The sequence below is a fragment of the Sus scrofa genome, chromosome 1, assembly GCF_000003025.6.
Source record: "Sus scrofa isolate TJ Tabasco breed Duroc chromosome 1, Sscrofa11.1, whole genome shotgun sequence".
NCBI classification, from domain to species: Eukaryota; Metazoa; Chordata; class Mammalia; order Artiodactyla; family Suidae; genus Sus; species Sus scrofa.
In genome coordinates, this window is record NC_010443.5 from 253,814,122 (window position 1) to 253,840,979 (window position 26,858).

General features: G+C 42.8%; 1 protein-coding gene across 1 annotated transcript in view; it reads right to left on the reverse strand.

The window, feature by feature from the left end:
• Positions 1 to 26,858, reverse strand: part of FKBP15 (FK506 binding protein 15) — a 62,265-nt gene that overhangs the window by 8,201 nt on the left and 27,206 nt on the right. The window contains 15 exon segments of the mRNA XM_021067627.1: positions 327 to 449; positions 1,949 to 2,101; positions 3,162 to 3,317; positions 5,032 to 5,168; positions 7,814 to 7,985; positions 12,380 to 12,482; positions 13,563 to 13,657; positions 14,326 to 14,433; positions 14,734 to 14,843; positions 16,490 to 16,604; positions 18,256 to 18,362; positions 19,106 to 19,208; positions 22,127 to 22,234; positions 25,076 to 25,133; positions 25,605 to 25,747. Coding sequence (XP_020923286.1) covers positions 327 to 449; positions 1,949 to 2,101; positions 3,162 to 3,317; positions 5,032 to 5,168; positions 7,814 to 7,985; positions 12,380 to 12,482; positions 13,563 to 13,657; positions 14,326 to 14,433; positions 14,734 to 14,843; positions 16,490 to 16,604; positions 18,256 to 18,362; positions 19,106 to 19,208; positions 22,127 to 22,234; positions 25,076 to 25,133; positions 25,605 to 25,747 — 1,791 coding nt within the window.

Sequence of the window (26,858 nt, forward strand, 5' to 3'; positions counted from 1 at the left end):
CCTTTAAAGACCACTAGGGCTGCCACGGGCCATGAGCATTAGCGGCTAGAAGATGCCAGGCACACTCCCCACTCCTCTCCTGTGACTTCAAAACATGTCCCTTATCTACCCAAACCTCAGTATAGCGCCCTGTGGGGTCTGCCACCACGGGGGTAGGCTACAAAGGGTTAATGTTGACTTAAGTTAGATAAGTGGTGGACTGATGCCAACAATAGGGGGGGCAAAAAGCTGCCAACACCAAAAATTGACCACATTCTTTCTGAAGCCCTGATGTGCACGTTCAATCCCGCTATGACATGGTTCACTTCGCTGATATACCAGCTCACCTTCTCTGAGGGGTCAGCAGTGGCAGCTTCCACTCCAGACACCTGGGGCTTGTTCTCCAGGTCCTTGAGGTGCTGTGCATTCTGCTCTTTCAGGGCTGTGACTTGGGCCTGGAGGGCTGAACACTGCAAAACCAACAGACTGTGGCTGTGGCCTCCAAACCTGCACTTGCAGGTGATGGAGTCAGGAAACCCAGGAGAACCATCCTGAGCATCAAGTGTTAACCTCACACAGGTCTGCTGCCATCCACACCCTCCACCCCCACCCGAGGCCTGCTGACTCAGAGCATTCATTTCTCCATCACTCAAACTCAATTCCCAGCTTCATGTCCTCCTTCCCTCCCAACCAGGGCACTGGCCTTGTTCCTCAGCAGGGCAAGAATGCAATGAAAACAGTGGTGGTGGTGGTAGTGGGGTGTGTGTGTGTGTGTGTGTGTGTAAGAATGTAATGAAAATGGTGGTGGTGGTGGGTGTGGGTGTGTGTGTGCGTGTAGTAATGAAAACAGTGGTGGTGGTGGTAGTGGTAGTGGTGGTGTGTGCATGTGGGTGTGTAGGGGGGGAACCCTAGTCACACAGACAGATGAAGAGTGGACATCAGAAGCAACCTATTCACCTACAAGATGGCCTTCCTCATGTCTGAGTAAAGGATTTTCAACTGGATACTTTAAAAAACGGACCTCCAGACACGAGGACTTTTTCACATGGCCCTAGGCCACCCCTCTCTCTCTTTCTTGTTTTTTATGCCAGATGATCCCACCTACCTGGGCTCCATCCCATCTCACGCCTTTCCCAGGACATCCGCCACCTTCCCCTCCTCACCAAAGCCCCTTATCTCCCTTGGCTCTGCTCCCCTAGGAACTTCCTCTTCTGGGCCTCACAGCACATAATGCTTATCTTTGTTCCTCTCTGTCTCCCTTCCTTGACTATGAGATTCTTGAAGAGAGTTCTTTGTAAGCCCTTTCCATAACATAGTGCCTTGAACAGAGCTGGCACTCAGTAAGTATTTGTTTAATAAATGAAGGATCAAATAAGAATGGAATCAGAACATGAATGCTGCCTTTTCTTTTTCTAGGTCACTGACCTTCCATCCCAAATGTGTATGTGAAAGATTACTGATAAAACTGGAGAGCTAAACGAGTATGATTCCATTTTCAAGCTATTAACAACTTTCAGGTTCAAAAGGATCGGCAAATCAAAAAGAACGAAATACCAGCATTTTTAGCAACATGGATGGACCTAGAAACTATCATGCTAAGTGAAGTCAGCCATACAATGAGACACCAACATCAAATGCTTTCACTGACATGTGGAATCTGAAAAAAGGACAGACGGAACTTCTTTGCAGAACAGATGCTGACTCACAGACATTGAAAAACTTATGGTCTCTGGAGGAGACAGTTTGGGGGGTGGGGGGATGTGCTTGGGCTGTGGGATGGAAATCCTGTGAAATCAGATTGTTATGATCATTATACAACTACAGATGTGATAAATTCACTTGAGTAATAAAAAAAAAATTTAAAAATTAAAAAAAATTAAAAAAAAAAAAAAAAAAAGGATCGGCAAGACTTGAACAACCTGCTTGCTTCAAATTAACCAGGCTTCCTAAGCCCAGGAAAAACCCTCACCTTTGCCTCCAGCTGGAGCAGCTTCTGCTGGCTGGCATCTCTCTGGGCACACACCTCCTGGTACTGCTGCAGGTGTTCATCCTTGGCAGAGGCCAACAGATGTTCACACTTGGCTTCCCACTGGCTCTGAAGCTCAGCCTGCACTAGAGACAGCTGCCAAGAGAAAGTCATCACTGCACTGGGGAGGGAGTGGGGGGTATCCAGTCACATCTAGGGAAGCCCATCTTTCACAAGGCAGAAAGAATAAGCTAACAGATATGATTTAACAGGGAAACAACGGTTTGGAAGACCCTGATTACTTTAAAAGTAAATGCACTTTTTTTTTTTTTTTTTTTTTTTTTTGGTCTTTTTAGGGCTGTACCCAAGGCACATAGGTTCCCAGGATGGAGCTCGAGAATCAGAGCTACAGCTGCTGGCCTACACCATAGCCACGCCAACACGGGATCCAAGCTGTGTCTGCAACCTACACTACAGCTCACGGCAACGCTGGATCCCCAACCCACTGAGTGAGAGATTGAACCTGCATCCTCATAGATACTGGTCAGATTCGTTTTCCGCTGTGCCACAACGAGAACTCCAAGAACTCCGTAGTAAGTGTACTTTTTAATGTAGGTAGGAAGATGTCATTAGTTGTCAGGACTCTAAAAGGTACTCCAACCAGGTAAAGATGTGACTATCCAGACAGGTCCCCAGAGGGCAGGGCCATAATGTGATCATACTTTTCAGGATCCAGACCCTCAAAATTTATAGGTTCAGAAGAAACTTATTTTTGTCAAAATTCCCACAGGCGATTAAATTGAGGGCACCAACTCACTCTAAATAAAGAACATACAAACATGAACTTGAGAACTTACAAAGGGAAAGGCTCCAGGCAAATGGACTAGAGCTCCAGCTGTGTCCTGCCTGATTGCTTAGATAAGTCGCCTTATGCGCCTGAAGGGTAGTGTCTGGTGGTTAAGAACTTTGACCTTATCATGTTCGGAATGCTTTTATAAAGACTTTCTTTAAAAATTTACTTTTTTTATAATAACATTTTCATTAAGCTTTAACGAAGGAATTAAGAGTCTTCATCTGATTCCTGGATGTTCTTTCCCATTTCTCCAAAGTGAGAGACTATGACTATGAGAAATGTCATCCTAAAAGATGAAAAAGAAACTGGAAAAAGTCCTTCATGCCTCCCTTTTATTTCCAAAGCGCTTCAGTTTCCCATTACCTGCTCTGCAGCTGCTTGGTCTGTGGACACCCGAGCCTTTTTCAGGAGCTGTCGAAGTTTGTCCAATTCCTCCTGGTGCGACTTGCGAATTTCATCTATTTCCTCCTCAGCCTGACAGCGCTCTTGAGCTGACTTCTTTTTCCTTTCTGAGAGGTTCTTAGGAACAAGAGAACCATCATCAGCTCTAGCTGTTTGACAGAGGATAAATGAAGATGGTGGTGGTGGTGGTGGTGGTGGTAATTACTATTTTTGGCTGCACCCATGGCATGTGGACGCTCCCAGGTCAAGGACTGAACCTGATCCACAGCACTGACAGTGTTGGATCCTAAACCAGTAGACCACCAGGGAACTCCAGGTACTGGTAGTTATTAACATCACTGGGTCCTTACTTCGTTTCTGGGAACAATTCATTTTATAGTTTACTTTCCCCCAGACAGTTAACATTTTCAGCTACTGGCAGACAAATTCTAGACAAGAAGAGCTTTATCTACTGATCTATTAAGAGATGGGGAACATCTTAACAGTGGTGAGGGTACAGGGAAGTTGGTACTTTCACAGCCTGCTGGTAGGAAAATCACAAGCCTGTGAAAGGACTTTCAACACACACACACACCACATACACACCCCCAGAAATTACACAAATGATAACTTATTTTAAAGTAGCATTCGATCATATTCATAAAGATTAAATAGCCCCCAAGTCAGAAGGAAATGGTTTTTAAAAAAAAGTTGCCGAAATGGTTTTTAAAAAAAAGCTCCCTTGAGGCACAGCAGGTTAAGGATCCAGTATTGCCACAGCTGTGGTGCAGTTTCAATCCCTGGCCTGGGAACTTCCACATGCCTCGGGTGTGGCCAAAAAACAAAACCCTGATAAAACCATAGAGAAAAAACCCCCAAAATACAGACCAAGGTTTATCCCCTAAAAAGGCACTAAGCCTGGAGTTCCCTGGTGGCCTAGTGGTTATGGATCTGGTGTTGTCACTGCTGGGGCTCAGGTCATTGCTGTGGCAGTGGCTCAGACCCTGGCCCAGGAACTTATGCATTCTGTGGGCATGGCCAAAAAATAAAAAAGGAATGAGAAAGTTTCCATTCTTATTAGTGCAATGTCCACATTACAATTTTTTACAAAGCGTTAAATATGATCCCTTTTTTTTTTTTTTTTTTTTTTTTTTTTGCTATTTTAGGGCTGCACCCATGACATATGGAGGTTCCCAGGCTAGGGGTTGAATCAGAGCTGTAGCTGCTGGCCTACACCACAGCCACAACAATGCCAGATCCGAGCTGTGTCTGCAACCTACATCACAGCTCACGGCAGTGCCAGATCCTTAACTCACTGAGCCAGGACAGGGATCAAACCAGCGTCCTCATGGATTCTAGTCGGGTCCTTAACTACTGAGCCTCGAAGGGAACTCCCCACATTATTGTTAAAAATGTTATCAGTGTACAATACTACATGTATTTCATACCTATATGTATGCATATGTGTATGTATACACACAGAAAACAATCTGGAAGAATAATCATATTATTTTTGGATCAAGCCCAAGGTATGTGGAAGTTCCTGTGCTAGGGACTAAATCTACGCCACAGCAGTGACCTAAGCCACTGCAGTGGCAATGCCAGGTCCTTAACCCACTGAGCCACAGAGGAACTCAATCATATATTTTTTAATAGTTGTTGCCTCTAGTGTAGGAGATTAAAGAGGGGAAAAGATGAATTTCATTTTTTGTTTTCCACTTTTCTGTATTATTTGTATTTGTTACAAGAAGCACATGCTACTATAATTTTTAAAAGGAAAATAAGAATGTTTATTAATTAGCCAATCCTGGTCCCTTGGGCCCAAGAGAGAAACTTCAGACGGAGAACTTACCTTTTCCAAAGACTCCTTCTCAGCTCGAAGGTCAGTCAGCTCCTCCTCCAGGGATGTCACCCTGAGTTCCAGTTGTCTCCGGCTTTGCTTTTCACTCTTGAATTTGGACTGTGCTTGCTCAGAGGTTTCTTGGAGCTCTGGGGAATGACAGTAGAGAGACTTGGCTGCGAACCAAAGCTGCTGTGGGCCTTATGATGTCCTGACAGCTCCTGCAAAGCTGCATTCCAGCATCTCTCAATCCTACCACACCAGTGTCTTCCCCTCACTTCTTCCAGCATCCCTTCACTGATGAGCAACAGGTTTATCAAGCCATAAACCGATTCCCCCCAACCTATATTTATCTCCGTATACACGTCGTCTGACACACATACAAAACGGAAAGGAAATGTTCTAGTCAGAGACCATGTTTGAAATACATCACTCCCACAATTCCATCATCTCAACACATCAGACTCAACACACCAAGAGCTTTGTTTAGTACTGGTCCGGGCCCTTTATCACTGCCTGGGTAAAATACTGTCATCCTTCTCGGTAGCTGGGGCATTCTACTAAGAGTCTGCTTTCAAAACATTCCTTCTCAAATAAAACTATTTGGAATTTTTCTTAAAAATGTAATGCAGGAGAGTTCCTGTTGTGGCTCAGCAGCAATGAACCTGACTAGAACCCATGGGGTTGCAGGTTTGATTCCTAGCCCCACTCAGTGGGTTAAGGATCCAGTGCTGCCGTGAGCTGTGGTATAGGTCGCAGATGTGACTTGGATCTGGTATGGCTGTGGCTGTGGTGGAGGCACAGCTCTGATTCAACCCCTAGTCTGGGAATGTCGATATGCCTTGGGTCTGGCCCTAAAAAAAAAGCCAAAAAAAAAAAAAAAAAAAAAAAAGTAACACAGGAGTTCTCTCGTGGTGCAGCAGGTTAAGGATCCGGTGTTGTCACTGCTGTGGCTCTGGTTACACTTGTAGCATGGTTTGATTCCTGGCCCATGAACTTCTGCATGCTGCACAGCCAAAGGGGAAAAAAAGCAAAACCATAATGCAATTTTTTGTTGTTGTTGTCTTTTCTAGGGCCAAACCAGCAGCATATGGAGGTTCCCAGGCTAAGGGTCTAGTCGAAGCTGTAGCTGCTGGCCTATACCACAGCCACAGCAACGCCAGATCTGAGCTGCGTCTGCGACCCACACCACAGCTCAGGGCAACGCCGGATCCTCGACCCACTGAGCAAGGCCAGGGATCGAACCCGCAACCTCATGATTCCCAGTTGGATTCCTTTCGGCTGTGCCACAATGGGAACTCCCATAATGCAACAAAATTTTGTTAGAAAACTTTTGAGACTCTTATGGTGCTCTTGAGGTAATGGCCATAGGGCATTTACAAAAACAAAAAAGCGTATCAGTATGATATTCACATCTAAGACTGTCCCTCAGGTGTGCCCAGCTCTTGCTCTAAAAGGAAAGTGATTTATCTTCAAGGTATCACTCTGCCAACTGACAACAGTGTTTTTTAGCTTTCTTTTCGGACAAGTGAATTCTGCTGCTTCTTTTTTTTTTTTTTCTTTTTAAGAGACAATAACATGCTTTTATTGTGGTTCCCTGAAAGTTGATTATTTTAGCCATAGATTAAAACTCTAGGTCTCAGCACAAGTTACATTTCCACTTTAGAAACTGTTATACCGTGCAGTTTCTCAGGACATGTACTTTCAGGTTTTAATTTATTTTTTCTGTTGTCAGTATATTGTATGCAGATCTAAGAGACCAAAAAGACGAGGTGCCATTTAAATTCAGTCTGCTAAATGAACCAATGGGTAATGTTGTTATACCTTTGTTCCTTCTGCTGCTTCTTAATCCTGCTACTGTTCAAGCTTCACCCCACCCACTGTACCTTCCCCATTCATTTCTTTACAAGGCAGTGAATGAGTCAACATGCTGGTCTTTACAAATCTGCTATTCAAGTAACCCTGTCTGTCTTGAGCAGCACTAAACTAAGGCTAATTTGGAGAGAAGGACCTTACAAAGATGAGCAAGACACTAACCTCGCCCTCCACAGGTTTGCATTCTAGAAGGGAAAACAGGCAGATAAGCAGTGCTGATCAAAGGCTAACTCTGGTAATTATCAATCATAATAATGCACTCGGAGACGAAGAATTTTAAAGGAGATCAAATATTCTTAAAAAAAGGGGGAAATTTTCTGAAAGAGGCAATTTTTGGAGAGAAATGGAGGCAAATCTTGATGACAGTGGGCACGCTGAGTCCAGAGGAGACAATGGATAAAAAGCAAGACAAAAAATACAGGATGTGTTGAAACAGCAGCAGGCTGGCTATTACGTTCAGAGCCAGCATGAACTGGGCAACATAAGAGAAATAAGCCAAACTGGAGGAGCCTTGAGTGCTGGGCTGAAGGGTTGCAACCCGTTCCCTAGGAAAGAGACAAGCACTGCAGGAAGCACCTTCTTCGGCTTCTACTGACTCACACGTTAGAGGAAACTTTCAGTTGGATTAGTCAATCACAAATTAGATTAACTCTTCAGGGCCTAGGAGGCCAATTCTCAGCACCAAGTATCAGTTCACACAAACGAAGCAGAACTGTGGCCACTGACTGACTCTAAATGAATAGTCAGTTCTTTTGTTGTCCATGAAGTCAAAAAATCATGTAGGTTTATGTTTGTCCACTTTAATTTTTGGCTCAGTCCTTCACAGACTTCATGGGCATTAGGCCAAACAGACTGGGAGAACACTGAATTCCTCAAGTGTACACAGTCAAAGTGAGAGCCCCCTGCACCAAGGGCATACCTGAGAGCTCTGCCTGCACTTTGGCAAGCTGGCTCCTGAGGAGGTCTGTATCCTTCATGCTTTCTGTCAGCTGCATCTGCAGCTCTGTTTCCTTCTTTTGGTGGGCGGCCACTTTTAGCTGCAGATGAGAGACCTGTGCAGTGGCTGCTGCTAACTCTTCCGTCACCTTGGCCTGGAAAGTAACAAAATACGACGTCACTTTAAACGTGGTGTTGGCCCAAACTCGCCCGCTCTGTGCTGACTGAACGTGTAGGAAGGGAGCTCAGGTCACATTCAACCTGCATTAAAGCAAAATCAAGCCCTCAAATGTGCAATCTCTGACTCAGGAATCCTGTTGCAATAATCTGTCCACAGAAATACTAGGCAAAAGCACTAAAATTTTGCTACAAGGATTGATGTGGCATTGTTTATAGTTGCCAAACAATGGAAAAATAAAATGATTTTTAAAAAGAGCTTAAGCATATTATATCTATGCTGTATGAAACCACTAAGAATAGTGTTATGAAAAAAATACTGCATAGCCTGGGATACAGTCACGACCTACTATAAATGTCACTGATCTGATACATGAGAAATCCTATCCCTTATTTTTGCTGTTTAGCAGACTTAGCTTTTCATCTGTTAAACACAGAGGACAATGGCAGCCTTAACTTCCAGAAAAAAGAGGCGTTCTCATCCTCTGCAAGTCCAATAAAAGTTTGACTCCCCATTCTGCCCCCAACAGGCTAAGAGACACTAAATTATCACAATCCTCAGAGAGCTTCTCGTCTATCACGGCTCAAGGTCACTAATATCAGAATGAGGACCATTTACACAAGGCCTCACAGCAGCTAAGACCAATGGGGGATGAATTCCAAAGGTGAGGCAGTGGGGTGGATGGTCCAGAACAAGCAGAGTGGAAGGTTGCTCAAAAGCTCTTTTCATTTCAGGCCCTTATAGAGAAAGGCTTATTAAAGCACAAAAAGCAAGATGTGTGAACAAAACACTCACAAAGAGAAAACAGAGAAGGGATGAAATATACATTTAACAAAAGTTGTCTGAGTGGGAGGATTATTGATAAATTATGTTTTATGCTTGCTTACCTGTATTTTCTAAATTTTCTACAATGAAGAGATGCAACAGTTGTAATCAGAAAAAAGTATGTGTGAATACATATATACATATGTGCATGCACATGTATGTATATTTAATTATGATTTTGTTTGTTTTTGCTTTTTAGGGCCAAACCCACGGCACATGGAAGTTCCCAGGCTAGGGGTTGAATCAGCATTGTAGCTGCCGGCCTACGCCACAGCACCATAGGATCTGAGCTGAGTCTATGACCTACACCACAGCTCACAGCAACGCTGGGTCCTTTAACCCACTGAGCGAGGTCAGGGATTGAACCCATGTCCTCATGGATAGTAGTTGGGTTCATTACCCCTGAGCCACAACGAGAACCCCTCTCCCCATTTTAAAGTAAGGGTTTGCAATGTCAAGTGAGAAAGGGAAACATCAAAAACCTACATGGTTGATAGGACAGCTCCCTGGTTCCCACTGGGATCAAATTCTGCTGTTGAAATGGAGAGCTGGGAAAAGAAAGCAAGGCCAGGAAGAACCGAGGATCCAACAAAACAAGGAACAAAGTGTTCGGGTTAGGAGGAGGAGAACAGTACCAAAGAGAGGGCCACTTGGCAAAGAAAAAGAACACAGGTGACTAGAGCTAAGACCCTGGGCACGTCTTTTACTCTCTCTGGGCCTCAGTTTACTCTTTTGCCAAATAATACTAAACTAGATGACCTCTAACTGCTCTTCCAGCTTTATTATTCCATGGTTTTATGTGGAAATATTAATACTGTCATAGAGAAAAATAATTAATTTAATTTATCAAATACTCATTGATCACGTAACCTTAAGTCTGTGTTTGAAGTTGTGTGAAGCACCTTGATTGTGTCCCTTTAAGGGAGAGATTATCACAGGGAAGGCTGATAAGTAAGAAGTGGATCAAAAGAAAGACGGGAGAGTCAAGGCCTGAAAAGTTTTACTGAAAGAAAGGGGACCAAGGGAAGCATGTGGTACATGGTACCAGACTCATCAAGAACAGTGGTGCTTAGGGCAGGAGATGTCCTCAAACAGATCTGTGTAAAGCACGATGCCTAGAACCTAGTAGGTATTCAGCAGATGTTAGCTGGTAGGACTGACTCTGTTATTATTAGCACTTGTTTCTGCTATTGTAAGTAGAGCACCTACAGGTTCAATGCGCTGTGACAGACACCTTTGGAGTTTATCAATATGAACTTGGGTGGATTAATAAGCTAATTCAAGGGGTTGGCAAACTAGCAGCGACAGACCAAATCCAACTGTTGTTTGTTTTGTAAATAAAGTGTTACTGGAATACACACACGCACACCCACTAATACTCAGCATGGGAGTCACATGAACTTACTATAAACAAAGGTGTCCAGCTGCCACCTCCACAGACTGTGGCAAAAGAAATCACTAACAAGAGGAGTGAGTCCTACTTGACTGTATATCAAAATCAAGGGGAGCTTTCAAAGAGTTCAGACTCAGACCTTGGCTAGAAATGCTGGATTAACCTCACGGTAAAGTTTAAGAATACGTGTTATTTTTATTTATTTATTTATTTTTGGCCACACCCTTGCCATGTGGAAGTTCCTGGGCCAGGGATCAAACTTACACCACGGCAGTGACCACAGCCACAGCAGTGACAATACTGGATCCTTAACCAGTAGGCCACCAGGGAACTCCCAAGATTTTTTTTTTTCTTTTTAGGCCTGCATCCATGGCATATGGAGGTTCCCAGGCTAGGGGGGTCAAATCGGAGCTACAGCTGCCGGCCTATACCACAGCTACAGCAACACCAGATCCAAGCCGCGTCTGTGACCTACACCACAGCTCAGGGCAAGGATGGATCCCTAACCCACTGAGCAAGGCCAGGGATCAAATCTGCGTCCTCATGGATGCTAGTCAGATTCGTCAACTGTTGAGCCACAACGGGAACTCCTAAGAATACGTATTTTTAGTCAAACTCCCCAAGTGATTCTGAGGCAGCCAGACCAGTGTTTGGGAACCACTGATCTAGGACGGTTATAGTTACCATTTCAGACCTAACTGTAACTATAAATAGTCGCAGCTAAACCCAACAATATATTTGAGTGCCCCCGTTAGGAAAGAGAGAGAAAATAAAAGCAGATGAAGGAGAAATAGTAAAAAAGTACACAGTGGGGAGTGGTGATCCAGGCATGGGGAGCCAGCCACAATAAATGGGGTGGTGAAAAGCAGCAACAGGAAAGAATCAGGGCCAGGAGTGGACAGGGTGAAACACTGCTTATGTAAGGATAAGGGGTCATTTTATTTTTTAAGCAATTACTTGACTGGAGGGAGTTCCCTTCATGGCTCAGTGGTTAACAAACCCAATTAGGAACCATGAGGTTCGATCCCTGGCCGTGCTCATTGGGTTAAGGATCCAGCGTTGCCGAGCTGTGGGGTAGGCCGGCAGCTGTAGCTCTGATTTGACCCCTAGCTGGGAACTTCCACATGTCGCAGGTGCAGCCCTAAAAAGAAAAACAGACAAACAAACAAAAAACAAAACACTGGATAATATGACTAAGAAAACACAAAGAATTACATCAGTGAGACCTAAGTCAGGAACCCTCAGCATTACCAGAGTGTGGAAAAGTGTGTAAACGCCACAAGCTATAAAGCCCAAGCCGGAGTTCCCTTCGTGGTGCAGTGGTTAATGAATCCGACTAGGAACCATGAGGTTTCGGCTTCGGTCCCTGCCCTTGCTCAGTGGGTTAATGATCCGGCGTTGCCATGAGCTGTGGTGTAGGTTGCAGACACGGCTCCGATCCCACGTTGCTGTGGCCCTGGCGTAGGCCGGTGGATACAGCTCCGATTAGACCCCTAGCCTGGGAACCTCCATATGCCACAGGAGCGGCCCAAGAAATAGCAAAAAGACAAAAAAAAAAAAAAAAAAAGAAAAGAAAAGCCCAAGTCATTCAATTTTTCATGTTTTCAAAAAAGTTTCAGATATAAAATGTAATCTAGTTCTTAAACCTCTGAGACAATAGCAGATGAAAGGGTGGCAATCTCCCAGCCGATCTAGGGGGCGCCCAAATAAGAAGGAACCCACTGCATACAAACAGTGTCACTGGAGCAAAGACAGTGGCCTTCAGAATCAGTTGATCTGAAGGCCACTAGACCCACTAGAGCCTTCCTTCCTTACAGCTGCCTCAGAAACAGGTCAAAAACCCTATTTCTGAACTGACTGAACTCAAACAGCACGACTTTAAAACAGAAATTTTCTGTTAATTTTTTTCAGCAGAATCAATTTAGTTTCTAATATACTACGTCATCCTTACCACAACCCAGTTACTAAGATCGGTGATTGATTTTGAGTCAACTTATTGGAAAGCACAGTACACAATGGAGATCTCATTGGTGGATATATTACGGTATGTTGGCAAAAGTTCTGCTGAAAAGCAGACTGCGAAGTACGTACAGAGGACCACTCCTTAGCTCTACACATCCTGACCGGGGCTTTTCTCTCCCCAGTTACTTTACCTTCTCTTGCTCAGCATGCAATACTCTTGCCTGTGTGTTTTCTGTGGCTGTCTGCAGCGAGGTGTTCCTCTTCTCCATCATCAGATTACTCTGCTCAACATACCTGTGAAACACACGGCAAAGAGGAAAACATTCACCAAGCACTCAGCGCAGAGCAGGCCCAACCCCATGTACATTCTGTCATCACGGCACTGCTCTATGGCTTCACCAGAAACAATCTGAAAGCCTTTTTGTTTTCCTAACTCTGCAGTAATCAAGTCTGGAGGCAGGAACCTGGGCCAGGGGTGAATTGCCCTGCATTTGCAGAAGGAAGAGGAGAGGAATTTGAAGATGTGTGGTGAGGGGAAATGAGAAAGGAGAGAGACAGGGGTACAAAAGCTGCAAGGAAGGAAGAAAAGAAAGTCACTGCCCTCCCCGCTTCCACGTGGGAGTCAAGAGACACTGGAGGAGTTCCCGTCGTGGCTCAGTGGTTGACGAATCCGACTAGGAACGTGAGGTTTCGGGTTCGATCCCCGCCCTTGCTCAGTGGGTTAAGGATCTGGCATTGCTGTGAGCTGTGGTGTAGGTTCCTGACGCAGCTCGGATCCTGCGTTGCTGTGGCTCTGGTGTAGGCCAGCGGCTACAGCTCCGATTCGACCCCTGGCCTGGGAACCTCCATATGCCACAGGAGCGGCCCAAGAAATGGCAAAAGACAAAAAAAAAAAAAAAAAAAAAAGACAAAGACACTGGAGAAGAGAAATATGGGACAATGATCATTTTAAAGTGAAGTACTATATGCTGTGACATGTTCTCCCGACCTCCCCCAACAAAAAAAAATCTTCAGAAGGATCTACAAGTATAAAACACTTGGGTTTTACAAGACGTCAATGAAGTTCTGATGGATAAAATAGTCAACCCATATAGAAGAGAGGCGTTGACATCAGAGTTTTCTAGGTATTAAAAGCACTTTTACAGATGGGGAAACTAGCACCAGCAGGAATAAACAAGGCAGGTCTGCCTTACATCACAGCCTCCTGAACCCTTTCTCTGTCAACAAGCACTAATTCACATGACAGGCAGGAAACAGAAACAGAAAGAGCAGAAACATGCATAAACTCCCAAAGCAAACATGTTTATTTTACTTTATTTAACCCAATTAAACCTTTTTGGTCTGTCCTAGCCAGTGCTCTGTACCTGTCATTACCTCTGATTTCGTTCAATCAGTTCACTAATCTTGTCATTCTGTTCTTCTATCCGACTGCTCTTTTCAAGGATCTCTTGCTTCAATCTTTCATTTTCCTAAATTCAAAATACATGATGGATAACTTAAATTTTTAAAAGAAAAGCACCAGGTAAAAGGGAATCAACTTAAAACTGACAAGTGACACTGTGTCATATTTGAGACAAAAATCTAGAACAACATATCCAATTCCACCCGATGGATAAACATCACCACATCCAATAGATCAAACACATAAATGGCTATAAAATGAAGAAAATTCTCGAATATGGTCACAAAGAAATGTTTCTTTCTAATTATAGAGTGATAAGTTTCTTGGACCAAATTAAGCCATACTGGATTTTTCAGAATTTGGCAACTCCGTGCAGCATTTACCACTTGCTCTTATTCCAGAGTGGAGGCTTGCTTGCTTACTTGATTGATTGATTTTATTTATTTATTTTCTGCCTTTTTGGGGCCACACCTGTGGCATGTAAAAGTTCCCAGGCTAGGGGTTGAATCAGAGCTGCATCTGCAACCTACACCACAGCTCATAGAAATGCCAGATCCTCCATCCAGTGAGCAAGGCCAGGGATAGAACCTGCATCCTCATGGATGCTAGTCGGGTTCATGACCCATCGAGCCACAACGGGACCTCCTGCAGCAGCTGTTTTAAAGGGCAGTACCTCTCAGGAGAGAGCAGGGGCAGGATCTCCAGGCTGAGTGCTCTATTCTTGACCACTCTCACCTGAATAATTCGCTGGATGTTGCTCATGATCATGCTTGTTTCCATTGTCACTGACATGCCAGGAAGGAGCAGGGAATTGCCAGCACTATGTTTCTGCAATTCTTCAACCTATAAAAGGAGCGCCAGAAAGACTGTTTACAAAAATTTTAAAAGGAGAAATACAATTTACCCAAGATCTGATCACATTTTTAAAGAGGGCTAATGAGTTTCTGAGATGATCTCTAATGTAAACAGGAGTTTTCTTCTGCTAACTGCACCCCCCCAAATGATCCTTTTGGGGAAATAACTACTAACGACTATGAATACAGGAAACCAGGAAGAGTCTGCCTATAGCCCTGGTTACTCCCTGTTTGTAACCTCCTCTGTATACTCCCACTTTCAACACAGCTCCAACCCTGACTCAGTCACCTTAGTCATGAGATGATCCATTTTATCAGCCACTTTGCTGACTGCCATTCGAATTTCAGTGTTGTGTTGCCGGGCTTCAGTCATGAGAAATGAAGCCACGTCACCTGATCCTAAACAGACATAAGTCAAAAAGAAACTTATGAAACTGGAGCAGAGGATACTGTATGAGGAAAAGCCAAAAGCTCTTTCAGCAGAGGAAAGAAAAGAAACGCACATGTCCAAACACTGAAAAATGCTGTAGGCGAGTCACACTGTCAGGGGAAGATGCAGATGGGAAGGAGGCAAAAGAGCTGCAAAGTTAACAACCAGGCTACACTCCTGCAAAATGCATCACGGGATCTGGTCTGGTTCAAGGGCACGAGGAGTGCACCAGCAGCTCGGATTCCTTCTCCATTCATCCAAGTGCAAGCCAGGCCTTGAAACAGGTGCCAGGATACAGCAATGAATAAAACACCGTCCTGCCCGTGCCAAACTCAGTCTGGTGAGGCGACCGACATGTAAACAAATCATTACAAGAGTGTTCTAAGTGCAAAAATGGACCATGTACAAGGTTACAAGGTACAAAAGGAGCAGAGGGAAGCAAGATTAACTCTTTGGTGTCACACCACACAGTTATGTCTCTGCTAGGAGAGGAGAGAGGGAGGGTAACTAACGGTCAGGGAAGGCTTCGCAGAGGAGATGAGAGAGTCAATGGTTTCCCAGAAGGAGAAAGGGCAGGGCTTCCAGACAAAGAATGCAGCCAGGAAGCCCTTACCACTCCAGGACCATAAATTATGTTGCGGGATATACCTGCTTCTTTCTACCACTGTCCTAATATCAAAGGTGATGACTATGCAGAAGACAAGCTGCAGCATAAGAAGGCGGGATACCCTCCTAGCTGGGTGCATTTTATTTTACTTTGTTTTCTTACACAAGACACCCATACCTGTACATGTATATAAGTTACCCAAGTGACTGTTAAAAATAGATTTCTAAGGTCAGAGGGTTTTAACAGTGGAGGACAGTAACTTTTCATTTCACACTCTTTTGTGTAGTTTGACCTTTTTATAAAAGGATTTCTTTTTCTTTTTTTTGGTCTTTTAGGGCCCCACCAGCAGCATATGGAGGTTCCCAGGCTAGGGGATGAATTAGAGCTGCAGCTGCTGGCCTATACCACAGCCACAGCAACCCCAGATCCGAGCTGCATCAGTGACCTACGCTGCAGCTTGCGGTGACATGGGATCCTTGACCCACTGAGGCCAGGGACTGAACCCAAATCCTAGTCGGGTTCTTAACCCACTGAGGCACAACAGGAACTGCTAAAAGGATATTCTTTTCACTATTAAAAAATTTTAACAAAGCAGCTCTTGAGATACTGAACAGTCATCATATTTTTGCCCAATTTCCCTTCCATCTTTTATTATTTACAATGAACTCTACAGAGCCATTGCGACAGAGGAATTAAGAAGGGCTGGCAGGAGAAAATTCAAGAAACAACACACAGAAAGTGGGCATGAGGCTATTTAGGAGGGGTGATGGAAATGTTCTAAAGTTGAATTACGGTGACATTTGCACAACTCTGTAAACTTACTAAAAAAAAAAATCAATGAATTGTACACTGAAAATGAGTAAATTGTATGGTACATAAATCACACCTCAACTAGGCTGTCTAAAAAAAGGAAAAGAAAAAAAGGGCAGAGATCCATTAGAGTAAAAACGAAAAAGGGATAGGAGGGAGGAGAGGCGAGCACAGCCAGAGCACATGAGAAACTCCTACCTTGAAAGTGGGGAGACTGAGAGAGTGGTGCTGGATACAAGGGCCGAACGGGCTGCAGCTGGGAAGTGACAGCTGGGGCCTGGGGATATGCGTAGGCTTGCATACCTGCATAGGGCTGAGAAAATGCCAAGTTACAGCTGGTTTATAAAACAGTCATGTCTCTCGTTTCTGCTTAATTTGTCTTTGATGGAATAAGGTGGGTAAGCTAGAAGGAGACTTATTGGTTGAAGCTGGAGATGGATGAGTCCAGGGTCTAGTACTGGGTAAGAAATGCAACAGGATAGTTGTGTGTGTGATCCAGTGATGCTCAATCTCTAAAGCCCTACCCAGAGACTGAGGGAAGGTATCTCACGTCATTCCCCATTACTCAGGCCCCAGCCAACAGGCCTACTGATTGTCTAAGAATTTCTTTTTTTTTTTAAATGGCTGCACCTGCAGCATATGGAAGTTCCTGGACCAGGGACTGAAACCAAGCCATAGCTGCGACCTACAACACAGCTTCGGCAATGCCAGACCCTTTAACCCACTGCACTGGGCCAGGGATCGAACTCATACCTCCATAGCAGGCAAGCTGCTGCAGTCAGATTCTTAACCCACAGTGCCACAGCGGGAACTCCCAATGGTCTAAGAAATTTTAAAATGAAACTAACTCTGCTTGGTTTCACTGAGGTAAAAGAAGAGGGGTTCAGTGCAATTCCAAACTAAATCCAACAGTTTCCAAAGGATGCCTCTCCCATTAGATTCTGATGCTTATCTGTATGACCAAGAACTCTCTTTTCCCTCTAAGCTTCAGTCGCCTTAACTATTAAATGAAAATAATACCACTTCTTATGGTTGTTATGTGGACTGAATAAAGTGATGCCCAGGTAAAGGTCTTAACAGCTGGTAGGTGAGTGCCTGGAAGATAACAAAGGCTCCATAAGCAGCAGCTACCATTTTAATGATGATAGTTATTCTTCCTTGAATTAAGGAAATCAAGTTCATTTCCAAGGACAGATATATCTACCCATTCATTATAATCATTAAAAAAAAATCTTCTTTGAGAGGATGATACTTCTCCACTAGGTCCATTCGGGAATGGGGAGACTGCAAGGTAGGACTTTCCTTGATTCTGATACCTCTTTCCTATGGGGCGTAGTCCACCCGCCATCACTCCTACCCCTCCATTAAGAACCACCAAGGAAGTGAGGGTCTGTTATCATTGGGACTTATCCATCAAATGTGTCATGGCAAAAGAAAGAGTCCTTTGTCCTAGGAAAGAGTCAGTAGAGGCAGACTCATTGCCTTTTGTGAAAACAGAAAAAAGAAAAAAACAACCTATTTTGAAGCGATCACTTCTGGAGGTTAACCAGACAACAGAGTTCACCTATATTTTCATATAGCCTCTACCACAACCACTATGTAGAGTGGAGTGCAGAATCTTAACCTATCAGCTGTTTGACAGAGAGAACACAGAAGGCTTGAACATATACCCTTCAACTAGACATGTGTGGAAAGGAAAGAAGATAAACACTGGGCTTTTACTATGTGCCAGGCCTATACCGTGTGCTTTGCTTGTTCTTGCATTTAATCTTTAAAACAACCTGTAAGATAGAGAACTCTTTGCCTGCTTTAGAGATGAGAAAGGGTGGTTTGGGAAGGGGAAAAACTTTTATAAACTCTGATTGTGGAGAACTGCTACTGTACGAATTGTGCAAGAAGAAGAGACTGACTAAAACTACAACAGATCATAGCCTATAATCAGTAGGGTTTAAAAATGCTGTTACCTGAAAGGACTGGGCATTTCCAGATACAGCGGAGTGGGAATCAAGTGATGCAACTTGCATTAAGGCAGCAGACGGCGTTTGAAGCCCAGAAACAGATGGCTGAGGTGCTAAGACAAAGCAAGAAGTTTTCACTGTTATCCACCCTTTGCTGCTGCTGCTTCTTTTTTTTTCTTTTAGGGCCATACCCGCAGCATATGGAGGTTCCCAGGTTAGGGGTTCAATCAGAGCTAGAGCACAGCTGCAGCAATGCCAGATCCGAGCCGCATCTGCAATCTACACCACAGCTCACAGCAACGCTGGATCCTTAACCCATTAAGCGAGGCCAAGGATCGAACCCACAACCTCATGGTTCCTAGTCGGATTCGCTTCCGCTGTGCCACAACGGGAACTCCAATCCCTTGCTTCTTGGTGCAAGTCTGGACTAGCACCTTACATACATACCATCACCCTTCGAACTTGACCACTTTTCTCACCTAGTCCCCTATAATCAGCTCTACCGAAGTCTTAGGAATGGGTTAGAGGAAAGAAACTGGGTGTTCTCGGGTGTAATGACTCAGACCTGTGATCCCATCAGACGACAGGAAGTGCAGAATTACACCCAGGGAGATGTCTCATTAGCTGAGTGCTGATTTCCAAAATTCACAACGCAACACAGCAGAAGACACAGCAAGCGGACCAAATACATCTCTAGGTCTGAAAATGCCCTTCCCAGGGACAAACTGACAGGTTTTATATTCTAGTCCGGTTCTCCATACTAAAACAATGCAGCCTACTTAACAATTTAAGGAACAGTAATGATACCTTTGGTACTGACCGACTTAAGCCACAGGGCCTCAGAGAGGTTCCTTACCTTGTGAGGTCATCTGTGGTAGCGCTGGATGGGCTGGCTGAAGAGAGGGCTGAATGGGCAGAGTCCCCAGGGGCTGCCCAGCTCCTCGAAGAGCATTCACGTCCTGCAACAGGTACAAGCATTTTGGTTATTACTACCTCTAGGGGTCCTTAATAGAAGGCTGGGGCTGAACCTGCTTACAACCAGTGTTTTTATGCAAAGGAAAGGCAAGCAGAATGGCAGAAGTTTAAGATGAGGTCTATGGGGAGAAAGCACTCTATTATGTACCAGAGCAGGATTCCTTCTCCCTATAAATTACACCAAATAATAATATAGTCAATTTCCTCAGTCAAAGTTGTTGATGTTATTTTTTTCTGAAGCAGCTAAAGTGACTGCCCTCCATAGCAAAGTCTCACTTTCTAAACCAGCAGCTACTTTAAGACTGACCTAGTCTGCTCCTACAGAATCAGGGTCTCTTACACGGAAACCCAGGGAATAACGTAGCCGTTCTCTTCTGTCAAATAATCTCCATAGATGTCAAGATCCATACAGAAAATCAGATAGTGGATGAGTCACTGTGCCTCGTTTACTGTGCTGTTTTTGACACTATAGTTTTAGAATCTTCACCCTCACCCCCTACTTTCTTCTCATAAAAGCAAAGCAATGTTGGTCCCTACTGTAATTCTTACAAACATCTTCCTGATTCATACAAGGAAAAGAAAAACTTGGGACACAATATACAGTGACTGTGATCTGCTATGCTACAGTTCAAGGGCTGAAATCTCTTTGATTTCTTTTACTTTAGAACTTTCTCATTTCCCAATAATCTCAGGAATGAATTATGCATTTCGGGAAAAGCACCCCAGTTTTATATTACTATCTAAATCAACCTAAATATCTAACAATAGAGTGAAGGGAATTACGATAAATCAATATACAGAGGACTGGTTTACCTTTAAAGGTGATAAAACTATGCTTTATTTATGTTATTTAACGTTATTGATATTAACAAAAATTTTCATGATACAACATGAAGTTAAAAAATCAGATTACAAAAAGTATATAAAGAATGCCCTTTTTGTTAAATGTTTCTTCTTTTTAATTTATTCTACAATGAATATATAGCACTTAAAAATTTTAATAAGAATATTATCTGACCCAAATTTTATTTCTAGAAACTAGATAAAAAAAAAAAAAAAAATCAATGCTACAACAACAGGCCCCAGAAATCATATCTTCCTTTATTTATTTATTTATTTTTATAGCCGCACCAGTGGCATATGGAAGTTCCCCAGCAAGGGGTTGAATCAGGGCTGCAGTTGTGGTCTATACCATAGCCACAGCCAACACCAGATTTGAGCTGCATCTGCAACGTATACCACAGACTGCAGCAATGCTGGGTCCCTAACCCACTGATCAAACCTACATCCTCAGAGACACTATGTTGGGATCTTAACCCGCTGAGCAAAAGCAGGAACACCCTATCTTCCTTAAAATGTTAAATCTAGAGCTTTTCCATGAAGAAATAAAACAAAATTGTGGAGTTCCCTGGTGGCTCAGTGGGTTAAGGATCCAACATTGTCACTACTTTGGCTCTGGTTACAGCTGCAGCACAGGTTTGGTACCTGGCCTAGGAACTCTGGCATGCTGCAAATACAGCCAAAAAAAAAAAAAAAAGTGAAAAATAAAGCCTATTTTGGAAATTTTTTTTCTTTTTTCTTTTTTTTTTTTTGTCTTTTGTCCTTCAAGGGCCACACCGAGGCATGCGGAGGGAGGTTCCTCGGCTAGGGGTCTAATGGGAGCTGTAGCCGCTCCGGCCTACTTCAGAGCCACAGCAATGCCAGATCTGAGCCAAGTCTTCGATCTACACCACAGCTCATGGCAACGCTGGATCCTTGATCCACTGAGTGAGGCCAGGGATCGAACCTGCAACCTCATGGTTCCTAGTCAGATTTGTTTCTGCTGTATCACGACAGGAACTCCGGAAAATTTTTTTCTTAAGAGCATCACCTTTGCTTTGTTTTATATCAAAGAATCCTAAAAATTAATCATTGTTAAGTATTTCTTTTTTTTTTTTTGTCTTTTTTTTTTGCTATTTCTTGGGCCGCTCCCACGGCATATGGAGGTTCCCAGGTTAGGGGTCGAATGGGAGCTGCAGCCACCAGCCTACGCCAGAGCCACAGCAACGTGGGATCCGAGCCTCGTCTGCGACCTACACCACAGCTCACGGCAACGTCAGATCCTTAACCCACTGAGCAAGGCCAGGGATCGAACCCGCAACCTCACGGTTCCTAGTCAGATTCGTTAACCACTGCTCCCAATGGGAATTAATCATTGCTAAGTATTTCAATTCAGTTGAGAAAGGATTATTTTACTCAATAAAGAGTTAAGCAATGGGAATAGAACTTAGTTGGAATTAAGTTACTTCTTATCATACACAAATTGCAGATGGATTAAATATAAAATAGATCTAAATATAATAATAAATACTTTAAAAAGGCATATGTGATGTTTACAGTGTTACATATGGGAAGGCTTTCTAAGCATAATGTCAATAGCAAAAAACAAGGGAAAAAGTGATACATCTGATTGCAGTAAAATTCTTGAACTTCAAAAAACTCACATCACATACAAAGCCAAAAGATACTACACTGTGATCTTAATATCAGGTTAATCAATGGAAAAAAACCAACAATTCCCAAGGGAATCTAAATATTCAATCAACAAATATGAATTGAGTACCCTTTTATGGGTCATGTATCATGCTGCCTAAAGAGTGACATCAGAGATTCCAGTAGTAAGCCAAATTAACTACTTAAAACTACCCAGTTCTTGTGGCAGATATACAGAATTGCTTCCATTTCTCAGGGGAAGTGCTAATTATAGTAGAAACACAGGTACCAGTACAACTTGTATCATTTTCATATAAGCTCTCTAAATAATGATTCTGGGTTAGAGGCAGAAAAAGCAATAATTTTAGTTACAAGAACAGAGGACAGCAACATCTGCACTACTCATTTTAAGACAGCCAGTGGAACATACTTCAATTTCGGAATCATTGGAATCCAGCTGTGGTGGAAGAATGGGCAGCATGGGCTGGCCCATTTTAGCCATCCGAGAGATCAACTTGGCCTTGACTGTATCAGGATTCTAAAAAAGCAGAAAGTCACAAAAATCACTGTATTCAAGGTTCATTATCTTCAGTCAACCCTGTGTCTTTGGCTCTTGTATCAAATCCTTCAATAAGTCCCCGTGTCATATCTATTTGAAAGCATTTCTTCTAGAATACGAGAATGAAAGATTTCTTGCCTACAGAAGCATACATGGGTCACAATTAATAACCCTGAAAAAAATAATTCCCTCTATGTTGGAATGGACAACACGGTTTTCAACTGTATTGCTTCATTTCAACCAAATCTCCCTACCAGGCATAAGTATTCTCATTTTACAGATAAAAACTAAACTACAGATTAAGAGAGGGAGGCATTTTAGATGAAAGTATCCTCTTAAAAGCTCAGGAGCAATTCAGTAGATAAATATTCAGGTTCATTTAACTCTGACTTGGCATTGACAACACACTAACCCCTGTGCTAGAAGCCTCTGAATCCATTAACAGGTTCACAGTGCAGCGTTTAGAGTGGAGTGTATACCAGATGATCTACTGAGTTGGAAAAGACATGAGCATAACCTCTATTTTTAAATTATTTTTAAGCTGCAGTAAACATATTAAACTTGTTTACAGGGGTGGACAGTACTTTATAATTTGTAAACAGACATACTGAGAGTGTGTGCTCACTTTCTCTCTCGCCTTTTTTTTTTTTTTTTTTTGTCTTTTTGTCTTTTTTCTAGAGCCGCACCTGCAGTATATGGAGGTTCCCAGGCTAGGGGTCTAATCGGAGCTGCAGCTGCCAGCCTATGCCACAGCCACAGCAACGCTGGACCCTTAACTCACTGAACAAGGCCAGGGATCAAACCTGCAAACTCATGGTTCCTAGTCGGATTTGTTAACTACTGAGCCATGACGGGAACTCCTGTGCTCACTTTCTCTTAATGGAGATACATAGTCAAAAAAAGTTGGGTCCATCAAAAGAGGACTAGTTATATAAACCAATATGGAATATTGTGATCTAGAAATTTAAAAAAAACCACGAGAAACATTGTAAGTCAACTATGCTCCAACAAAACTTTTAAAAAGGGAAAAAAAAAGAATGAGGAAGCTTTCTATATACTAATATGGAACCCAACTAGTATCCATGAGGATTTGGGTTCGATCCCTGGCTTCTCTCAGTGGGCTAAGGGTCCAGTGAAGGTTGCAGATATGGCTCAGATTTGATTCCTAGCCCAGAAACTTCTATATGCCATAGGTGCAGCCATAAAAAGAAAAATAAGAAAAAAAAGCAAGATAGATAATACGTATGCTTTTGGGGGGGGGGGCACGCCCGCGGCATATTGAAGTTCCCAGGCTAGGGGTTGAATTAGAGCTGCAGCTGCTGACCTACGCCACAGCCACAGCAACCCAGATCGGAGGTGCATCTGTGCAGCTTGCACAGATCCTTAACCCACTGAACAGGTCAGGGATCAAACCCGAATCCTCATCGATACTAGTTGAGTTCTTAACCTGCTGAGCTACGACAGGAACTCCTATGCATGCTTTTTTTGGTGAAAGGGAAGAGAATACAATTTACATTCCTATTTGCTTGTCTACATAAAGAAACATTGACATAGTATATAAGAAACTAATAAAAGCAGTTATCCAAGGTGAGGGGTGAGATAAAATAGGGTACATGGGGGCAGGGGTAGGAATGAGTCTTCTCAATGTATGTCGTTATACTGTTTTGTTAACTGTGCCATTTGAATATAATTACCTATTCAAAACAAACCTTAAATGTAAAAAGAACAAAGAGATTTTTCCCCCCTTTTTTCGGCCGCACCTGAAGCATATGGAAGTTCCTGGGGCCAGGGATCAAATCCAAACCTCATCTGTGACCTTCACCAGATACTTAACCCACTGCGCTACATACAGCAGGAAAACCAAAGATGGCTAATTTTGTTGTGTGCCTCAATTAAAGAAACAAAACTGTTAAAAAAGAAGGAAACATTTGGAGACCACTAGTCTACCAAAAGCTACTGAAGCACAGAAACAGGTGACAAAAGTAGCTGTGTTTAAAGAGTACAACAGAACCAATAGTGGACAATTTCTGTGGCCATTCAAAGATCTGATTTTAATTATTTTTCAATTTTCTTGAATCTTTGGCTTAACCTTCTGGGTCTAGATCACTTTTTTTTTAACATGTATCAGATACATTATTTGCTTAATTAATTTCGACTTAGGGCTCAATATAACAAGTAAACCAGGGTTGGAGAGAAATTACTCATCGATTTCATGTAGCACAACTATCTTGTTGCCCAGTGCGGCCGGTGAAAGCCAAAGGGCTTTAGAACTTGAAGCACTTCGGCTATCCTCTCACCCACATGTGGCAAACTCAGATGCCACATGTGGCAAACTCAGATACCGCGGCAGGGCCGCGGTAAACACAGTGTACATCCTCCCAAAGGTCTTCAAGTCCACAGTTTACTACAATAGTGGCATTTTTTCATTTAAACCTCATAAAAATCTCAAGAGATTACTGAGGATACACTTTTCGTAGGCGCTGAGCTTAGTGCATTACAAACATATCACACGGACCCTACAGAGGGGCTGTGAGAATTCCATTTTAATAATGAAGAGGCTGAGGATCAGGGAAGTTATGAAATCATGATTTTCTCAAGACCACGTGCTTATAAGAATAAATATTTGAATCTAGGTCTTCTACTCAGAGGTCCAGGCTAAATAGTTCTGACTCAAACGTAAGGGAAAGTGAATCAAGTTACCACTGATTTCTGGCCTAAATCAACAGCACTCAACGTTTTTTTCCTTCTAACCAACCCTATCCTAGGCTCATGAAACCTTCCCAGCAAACTGGGGATGAGGAGACAGATGTGTATACTCACTGTATTCATTGTAAGCTGTTCACTGAGGGAGTTAGATTTGGAACGAAGAGCTGACTCCCTGAAAGCAAACAAGATACATCCTGAGCTAAAGACAAAATCCAGAATCACGAGCCTAGACTCTACTGGACAAAGAAATTGTTTTTTAAAATGTTTGTCAATTTAATGACTGTAAAACAGAATTTTAACGCTTCTATAGTCTGCATAATCCTGAAAGCTAGTGAAGATGAACAACTGCCCAGTGAAATGCTTATTATTTACATTTTTTCCTTGGGTGTAAATTTTGTGTTTATGCCTTTTGCCCAATTTTTTTCCAGAGTGGGCAAGTATTCTTTTATATCTGGGATAGTGCTTTTATAGACTATGAATATTACTCCTTTGTCAGAAAAATGTGATGCAATTAATTTCCCTATCTCATCCCCCCCCAATTATTTAAAATTATTTTAGTTTTCAACTATATCCCTATTTCTGAACCCTCTAAGAATCATTTGTATGGATAATTCTAGAGCTTGATACAACTCCAGTATCTCACCCTGATTTGAAAGGCACCGAAGTGGACGGTGACACAACAGGATCAGCAGAGATGTTGTCAACACCAGGTACGGGAGAAGGGGCTGCAGAATCCCGGGAACTAACACTGTGCCCATCAGAGCCGGCATCTCTAGCAAATTTGACCTAGGAAAAGATCAACCACAGGTAGAGCAGGCTAACAGACCATAAAAAAGATACCCTTCCCCCTCCATTCTCCTTTTATTTTACTGAATCTTCATCATACAAGTCACTAGCTGTTCACTGTAGGCAAATCAGAAAATGCAGATAAGCCAGAAAAAGAAAAAAAAAAGATAACAACCAATGGCAATTCAACTACTAAGTAATAACATTGTTAGAATTTTGGATGTAGTATTTCACATTGATATTATCAACATGTGTGTATTTTTTACAAAAATGGGGCCATACTGTTTTGTATCCAGCTTTGCTCATTTACTGATACATTAACATATTTCCATGTTACTAAATTATTAATTGACAACATCCTTTTTAACTACTGAAGAATATATCTACCTTCAAAGGTCATGCCCTTACTTGCTATCATCTATAGGAAGAAGTCTCCAAAAGATTTTGGAAACAAAAGTCATAAATATGAATGCTATCACAAAATGTTTATCATCAATTCCTAGTTGTTGGTCATTCCCTTGACATATAAATTTTCCCACACACACAATGCTTCTATGAATAGCTTTATCTCTGTATCTTTGCACATAACCATTTCCAAAATATAAATTCCCAGAAGTTAAATTGTTGATAAAAGGTATTTTTTTTTGTTTTATTTTTTTGTTTTTTAGGGCCACACCGGCAGCATATGGAGGTTCCCAGGCTAGGGGTCTGACCGGAGCTACAGCTGCTGGCCTGCACCACAACCACAGCAACTCCAGATCCGAGCTGCTTCTTCGACCTACACCATAGCTCACAGCAATGCCAGATCCTTAACCCACTAACCAAGGGCAGGGATCGAACCCATGTCCTCATGGATGCCAGACGTGTTCGTTAACCGGTGAGCCACGACTGCAACTCCCTGCTTATTTTTAACTTTAGATATATACCAATAAATTTCACACCACACAGGATGAACTCTTTTATATTCTGTGAGAAGTATGTAAATCTTTCTCAACACTTCTGTCACACTGGGTATTACTATTCTATGTCACTTTAATTAAACATGTCAATTTGTAATTTTCTGATTAATAATAGAGTATTTTCTCTTGTGTTTACAAAATGCTAGTCTAGA